The sequence below is a fragment of the Mustela erminea genome, chromosome 1 (genome assembly GCF_009829155.1).
Source record: "Mustela erminea isolate mMusErm1 chromosome 1, mMusErm1.Pri, whole genome shotgun sequence".
Lineage (NCBI taxonomy): Eukaryota > Metazoa > Chordata > Mammalia > Carnivora > Mustelidae > Mustela > Mustela erminea.
The window spans coordinates 174,484,630-174,493,069 of record NC_045614.1 but is presented as its reverse complement, the minus strand read 5'-3'; the positions used below and the strand labels follow the sequence as shown (position 1 = coordinate 174,493,069).

Genomic DNA, 8,440 nt, shown 5'->3' with positions numbered 1-8,440 from the left:
ATAAGTATACATAAATATGATTTATTTAGCCATCTCACTGTAGATGTGTCTGGTCTTTGCCACCTTGAAAAATAATGCATTGGATATTCTTTGTATATCTATCTTTGAATAGTTGTGATTTTATTTCTAGGGTATATGTAAGGCAAAATGGTAAGTCAAAGGGTATATGTATTTATTTAAAATTTAAATGGTATCATATAAAACTGCTCTTTCTAGAAGACTGTTGCAATTCATAGATCCACAATTAATATGAAAGGAGCACTTGTCTCACCTCAGTCAGCAGTATCTATTCACTTTAATTTCTGCTAATCTGATATGTGAGAAAGGAAGTATCTGTGTATGTGTTTGTGTGTGCATGCCTGCACCTGCACATGTGTGTTTATGTGTGACACACAGGAAACTAGGCATCTTTTCATTTTATTTGTTGGTTATTCATCTGTAAACTTGCTTGTTCATATCCTTTATTCATTTTTCTTTTAGATTGTTTGCTTTTTCTTATCTATTTGGTGTTATTCTTATATTATATATTATGTTATTCATAAATCTGTATCTTTCATATACACTGTAAAATGTATTTCCCAACCTATTATATGCCATCTGACTCTGTCCAATACTCTTTCCTGGATAAGAATTTCTCTAATCACTATGTTATATTGTTGGCTCCCAAATTTCTTAGAAAGTATCTATGCTGTGAGTTAGGAGCCTAACCTTGTTCATATCCAGACAGATAGCCAAGAATGGCAGCACAATCCATTAAATCCATCATCTTTCTCCTACTGAACTGAAACATCGTATTGTCTTATGCCACATTTCTGTATATAATGGAATCTATTTCTGAGCTGGCTGCCTATTATTGCATTGACCCTCTTGTGTATTCTTATTCCACTATCTTAATGTTTTGATTATTATATCTTTATATTGTAGTTCAGTAGAAATTAAGGTACTCTTGACTGTTTTTAACTATTTACATTTTTCTTGGGTAAAATGGGAAATTTCTTTCTTTCATATAATGTTTAGATGAACATATACAGTTCTTAAAACCTCTGTTGAATTGAGAAGGATTTGTATTTAATTTACTTGTTACTTTAGGTGAATTATCATTTAAAACTTTTTATTACAGAAATTTTTGAATGTATATTAAAGGACACATATAAAGGTAAAAATTTAAAAATTGGTAATCATATGAGAGGCATCTTTTACATCAGTTGCACACAAAAAAATACACAGTTTTTATGATTATTTTGTGACTGTTTCAACAATATTTTTCTTTCATTTTACCATCTGGACAGGTTGGATATGGCAGAAGAAAATAAGACACTCGTGGCTGAGTTTGTTCTCACAGGACTTACAGATCTTCAAGGGCTGCAGGTCCCCCTGTTCCTGGTGTTCTTGGTCATCTATCTCACCACCATGGTGGGCAACCTTGGACTGATTTTTCTCATCTGGAAGCATCCCCATCTTCACACCCCCATGTACTTATTCCTCAGTGGTTTAGCCTTTGCAGATGCTTGTACTTCATCCTCTGTAACTCCGAGGATGCTTACACATTTTTTATCCAAGAATCATGTGATATCACTTTTTGACTGTATGGCTCAATTTTATATTTTTGGTTCTAGTGCCACCACAGAGTGTTTCCTGCTGGTAGTAATGGCTTATGACCGCTACATAGCCATATGCAACCCTTTGCTTTATCCAGTCTTAATGTCCAGGAACCTCTGTACTCAGTTCATTGGTGTTTCATATTTCATGGGTTTTCTACATTCAGCAATTCATGTGGGTTTGTTATTTAGATTAACTTTCTGCAGGTCCAATGAAATACATTATTTCTACTGTGAAATTTTACAACTTTTCAAAATTTCTTGCACTGATCCTACAGTTAATATACTTCTGGTTTTAATCTTTTCGGCCTTTATACAAGTCTTTACTTTTATGGCCATCATGGTTTCTTATATCCGTATCCTCTTTGCCATCATGAAAAAGAAGTCTGAAAAAGGCAGGAGCAAAGCCTTCTCCACATGCAGTGCCCACCTGCTCTCTGTTTCGTTGTTCTATGGCACTCTCTTCTTCATGTATGTGCGTCCTGGTTCTGACCACACTGATGATCATGACAAAATGTATTCTTTATTTTACACAATAATAATTCCTCTGCTAAATCCTTTTATTTACAGCTTGAGGAACAAAGAAGTTATAGGTGCCTTGAGAAGAATAATGAAGAAATAAATAGTTGCCAATTTTCAAAATGTTTCTTTTTTATCATCTGCTGAAAAAACACCCCAAGTCCTGACTGCCATTCTACCAGAAGGTAATGGTCAGAGGAGTTAATAAAGTGTGTGTGAAGCATCCCAGCTTCCCAATAAGCTTTCTTGGAATGGGTCCAGTTATAGTTTGGGAACATTACTTAATTAGAACTTGCTTAATTAGAAATATTGTGCTTTATTTTTATCTGAAGCATTTAGCTTTTGAAAATTAGTTATTTTCTAGGACTTTCCAAAATTCCACATAGATACAGACAATTACGGAGGGAAATAGCTGTAATAGATGTTGCCATATAGAGTTAGTTTTTTAGTTCATGAATGAGCCCAGCCCATTTCTCTGGACTTGCAAATCAATAAGGCTTTGTTGTTTTCTGCCACACATAGTTACTTCATTGACTAATAAAATAAAATTCTGCTTCTTGGAAAAATATTTCTTAAGAAGAAATGTACTGTTTGGTGATAGAGTTAAGAAAAAAAATGAAAATTTCTGAAGAAAATTGTGGATGTTAGGAAGAAAATGAAAGTTGGCATGAATTAAAGAATGAAATATCAAAATTAACCACAGCTCAGAGCTGTAATTTCATGCACTGTTTTTTTTTTTTTTTAAATCAGGGATACTGCATGCAGCATGACATTCAATAATTTATAAATTTAGGAATATTTGAGTGCAATATAAAGCAATTTTGATCAGCTTCGTGGTTGCATTACTATTCCTATCAGTTTTAGTTAGAGTAACTAAGGGAAAGGCAAAGAGGTTATATCAGAGATAAGAATCTGACTTTCCATGTAGAGATATACAATTATCAGTGGATTTTCTTTCACTAATTTACTTCCAATTCAGGGATATGATCACTTAAGATATATATATATATATATATATATATATATAATATATATAATATAATATAATTATATATAATATATATATAATTTCTATATATATATTCTAATTCACTTTAGAATTATATAGGCATAGATGTTTTAAGTCTTCTTTTTGCAAAACAGTTATATTCCTTGAACAGTCTGATTTTTTTTCTTTTTTGAACACACTCACTTAGGGAAAAACAATTATACAAAATGAGAATTAAGTTTAAGTTGTAGAGGCATGAGAATATGCCTGTTGTTCTAGTATTTTTAAAACACTTTAGATCTTGCCAATAGTTCCAACAAATATAGTAAAAGTATTACAGGCATATGATAAAGATCTCTTATCACTTAAATTTATTTATCTCTCATATAAACTTTATTGGAAAAAATCAACTTGTTTGTATGGTCTTAAAATTAATTTCAGTTGGTCCCCAATAACAAAATTTATTTTAAAAATATTCCACATGATTAAGTTTATTCTTTTTAAAAACCATCTCTAGTTGTAGGGTGATTTAAGCAATTTCACAGTATTTGTGACTCATTTTACAAGGACTATAAACTACACCTTTCTTTAACATTTTAATTTTCTTTTTGATTAAACCCTTTTTCTATAATTATGATTGGTCTTTTAAAAGTAATTCTAAAATACTTTTTGTTATTTACATAAATGTAAGTATATTTGTTTCTTAATGTACATGGAACACATTTTACTTGAAATGTCTTCAAAACCAATCATATGCTATGATATTTACACTCTTTTACTAGCTTCATAATTGCACAAGTAATGTATGATTTTATCAGGAGATATTTTCAGTAATATCCTGGGTATTATATTACTTTGAAAGTAAACAGTTAAGAGCTGAACTGTAATTTTTTAAAAATTTATTTTCATCATAACAGTATTCATTGTTTTTGCACCACACCCAGTGCTCCATGCAATCCGTGCCCTCTATAATACCCACCACCTGGTTCCCCCAACCTCCCACCCTCCACCCCTTTAAACCCCTCAGATTGTTTTTCAGAGTCCATAGTCTCTCATGGTTCACCTCCCCTTCCAATTTCCCTCAACTCCTTTCCCCTCTCTAATTCCCATTGTCCTCCATGCTATTTGTTATGCTCCACAAATAAGTGAAACCATATGATAATTGACTCTCTCTGCTTGACTTATTTCACTCAGCATATTTTATGCCAGTTTGAGGACCCTCTAAGGAACTGATATTTATACAGTCTTCCAAAGCCAACCCAATAGATACATTAACTTGGGATAAATTAGATTCCTCATGAGGTTAGTATGAACTTATTACTGATCCAAAATGCTCTTAAGTATGTTGTACATCAAGTGTGTCAAGTTTATCAAGATTGTTCATTGTAGAGCCTGTTTTTATGGTATGCAGTTGCACTAAAATTGGATGTGAGGTAAACATCCCTCTAAGTGCTTGGTTATAAGCAAGTTATCTAAGCTGGGAGACCCCCAACATGGTACCTTTCCTGTGCTGAGTGATCTGTGCATACAAGAGTTTGTATTCAGTGAATGAGGCTTTGGAAACTATCAGAGTATTCAAAGCTTCCGTCATGTTACTGTTATGCATGCTGCTGTTTTACTTGTTGTGTATTCTTGCTTAAGCTACGTGAACTTGGATAATAAACTTGGGTAAATAAACAGTGGATAAACCTATTTTATCTTGTGAATTTGAAGTCATTCTACACTTGAAATTTACTTGAATGGCCCTTGTGAAGAAGGATGGGTAGGGGAAAAATCCTCTTTTGAGACTTTGGTGCTGGGATAGCTGAAACTAACCCCTGGTTCATGATAGTGGAAAATAAATTTTTTTTCTTTGAGGCAAATTACAGTATATATTTTATCAATGGAATTTAAGTTACATAGTTTCAAACATCTAGGATTTAGCAAAATGGTTTTGTTAATAAACCACTTTGGAAAACACTGTGGATATTCCTTAAGAAGTTAAAAATAGAGCTACCCTATGACCCTGCAATTGCACTACTGGGATTTACCCCAAAGATACAGATGTAATGAAAAGAAGGGCCACCTTTACCCCAATGTTCATAGAGGCAATGGCCACAGTTCCCAAACCATGGAAAGAACCAAGATGCCCTTCCATGGACTAATGGACAATAAACAAAGACAACTAGGGATAATGGCTAGAAACATTGCTTGTTGGTTATCAATAGCATTAACAAAATGATAATTTTATCAGAAGAACACAAAGAAGTGGACTGGCTTAGGAGAGATGAGACAAATATATAAAATAGAAGATGAGTCATAAAGTTTTTTGTTTGGCTGATATTATATTCACCTGGAAGCCAACATATTCACTGTCCTTGAGAATGAAGGACAAAACCAGGTTACCATAGAGATGGGGGGACATTGTTAAATAAGTGGGACATTTTTCCAATAAATAAACACTAGAAGTCTGATGATTTTTTGTTAGTCCAGACACTCAAACCACATGATCAAGGGCATTGTATTTAAATGGTAGAAAATTCATTGAGTCTGAATGGAGATGATTAAATGGCCTGATGAATGTGGACTTCAGTATACATTTTCTTTCTAAATAATGATACTACCATGGTTAAGGTAGAAATCTAACAAGCTTCCATTGAAAAGGGTAACTGCCTATTTTTTTTTTTTAATGACTAATGCTTTCAAAAAAATTATTTTATTTTTTCAGTGTTCCAAGTTCCATTGTTTATGCACCTCACCCAGTGCTCCATGCAGTACATGTCCTCCTTAATACCCACCACTAGGTTCACCCATCCCCCCACCCCTCTCTTTCAAAAACCCTCAGTTTGTTTCTCAGAGTCCACAGTCTCTCATGGTTTATCTCCCCATTTTTTTTTAACCTGATGATACATAAAATATCCCTGCAGAAATGGTAGTGGATATGTTCTAACTGGAGATATCTTAGATTGTATATAGATAACAATAATATCACTCCTAATGAAAAATGCCTCCATGCAAACTTTGAGAATTCAATGATAAGGACAGTTCATTATGCTTGGAGCCCTTATACAATCTTATAGGAAAACAAAATATAAAGACAGCTATAGAAAACTTGTTAGCAATCTCTTTTTCCTGGATATCAGTGACAGAAAAAAGTTCTGTGCTTTTCAAAAGAAAAGGAATAACCAAAGATGGCATCATCACATGGATTTATTTTGGTGCCTCGTGAAAGTTGGATCAAAAAGAAATAAATTGGTGAAGGTACTATATAATACCTGATGGTGATTACTGGTTGCGAGGTGGAAAATACTTGATAGTTTGGGCAACTGCACTTGCCTTGCTAAAAAGAACAAGACAGATTTGTTGTATGGGATATGTTGTTTGGGATATGTCAAAATGTACGTGGTAAAATAAAGTGAGTGAGCATGGGTTTGGGGATATTCCATTTGTTAAGACAATAGAATAAGAAGATTGAGCTCTACTTCCAAAATATCAGCAGAGAAATCCAAACATGAATGACTGGTCTAAGCTGAATGGCTTTGAGGTGGTGAACAGAGTTTTCTGGGATTACCAGAAACTAGAACATGGTACATGATGATATCAGCAAGAGGCAGGGGGTACAACATTGGAGAGCCAAAGATAAAACTCTGAGGATAATGTGATGCTGTAGTAGAAAGTATCAGGGTTACAGTAAATTGTAAATTGGAATATGTGAGTATAAGAATAACCTGTAAAATAGTCACCTCTATCTGAGTGTTTTATTGGATTTGATATGTTGTGAGACTGGAGGTTTTTATTTTTTTAAAAAATTTTATCTTATTTTTTCAGTGTTCCAAGATTCATTGTTTATGCATCACACCCAGTGTTCCATGCAATACATGCCCTCCACAATACCCACCACCATGCTCACTTAACCTCCCACCTCCTCCCCTCCAAAACCTTCAGTTTGTTTCTCAGAGTCCACAATCTCTCATCTTTCATCTCCCCCTCCAATTTCCTCTAAATCATTTTTACTTCCCTTCTCCTAACGTCTTCCATATTATTCCTTATGCTTCACAAGTAAAAGAAACCATATGATAATTGACGCTCTCTGCTTGATTTATTTCACTCAGCATAATCTCCTCCAGTCTTGTCCATGTTGATACAAAAGTTGGGTATTCATACTTTCTGATGGAGGCATAATATTCCATTGTATATATGGACCATATCCTCCTTATCCATTCATCTGTTGAAGGGTATCAAGGCTCTTTCCACAGTTTGGTGATTGTGGCCATTGCTGCTATGAACATTGGGTGCATATGGCTTTTCTTTTCACTACATCTATATCTTTGGGGTAAATACCCAGTAGTGCAATTGCAGAGTCATACAAGAGACACTGGAGGTTTTTGCCATTGCCTGCCAATATCTAATCAGGTCAAGACTGCCTCGACCCATTTCTAATTCTACACACAAATAGAACCTGTAGAATTGTGCAAACTCTCCTCTGTAGTGAATATCAAACAATACGAAATCCTTGGGGGACAATAACCCATTCCTGCGTTAAGATACGGTGGAAATAGGGATATTAATGCCTTATTAACTAACTATATAAAGACCCTGTCTGGTACTTAGGAAAAAAGATTTAATGAAGATTTACTATGACTACTGAGGACTAAATAAAATAGTTTCACTGTTAAGCTTCTCTCCACTAAGTCTGGTAAAAGCCATTTAAGAAGGCGGCCAGCGAACTAAAGGTGACTGGTATGCTACTACAGATTTGGTCAAAGATTCATGTTTTTATTCCAGTTTCAGAAGAATTTGGAAATGAAACAATTTTCTATCATTTGACAAGGTCTCCCATACATGTTTGAGATATGTTAATCACTCCAGTATAGCCTTACAACCTGGTTAGATAAGATATAGATTCAATCTTTATAAAAAGAATACTAGCTCATTACATTGAAAATATATTCTATCATAATTTATCTCTGAGAAGAGGAAGACACCTAGGAACTAAGAATTGTGGTGCCACATGACTAATCCCAAATGGTTGATCTATCCAGCTAAAATATAGGGCCTTGGCTTAGCCGTAAAATTTGGCAGAATAATTTGAACTGGAACCACAAATAGACATTTTACAGATAATACAGAATAAATTACTGTCTTTTCAGAACCTCGAGATAAGGTCTATTTAAATGTTGGTAAGAGTATATACTGCAGTTGAACATTTTATTAAGCCATGTATTTAGGTATTCAAATAAATTTGAATTTTACTGGAGTTGGGGGAAAAAAAAACAACTCTTAGAGACTCACACTGAACCCAGACAGTCTCTCTGGAATCACATCCTCCCAAGTCACAAATGATTTCGAGGGCATT

The 8,440-nt window shown here is 34.1% G+C and overlaps 1 protein-coding gene across 1 annotated transcript; it reads left to right on the top strand.

The window, feature by feature from the left end:
• The first annotated feature begins 1,287 nt into the window (after window positions 1-1,287).
• Window positions 1,288-2,220, top strand: LOC116567135 (olfactory receptor 5AC1-like). The gene has a single exon (XM_032302026.1). The coding sequence runs from the start codon at window positions 1,297-1,299 to the stop codon at window positions 2,218-2,220; it is 924 nt and encodes a 307-aa protein (XP_032157917.1). The 5' UTR covers window positions 1,288-1,296.
• Window positions 2,221-8,440: the final 6,220 nt, after the last annotated feature.

Bases quoted from the DNA above. Each gene is read 5' to 3' on its own strand.
- LOC116567135 (XM_032302026.1), top strand. From the start codon at position 1,297: ATGGCAGAAGAAAATAAGACACTCGTGGCTGAGTTTGTTCTCACAGGA.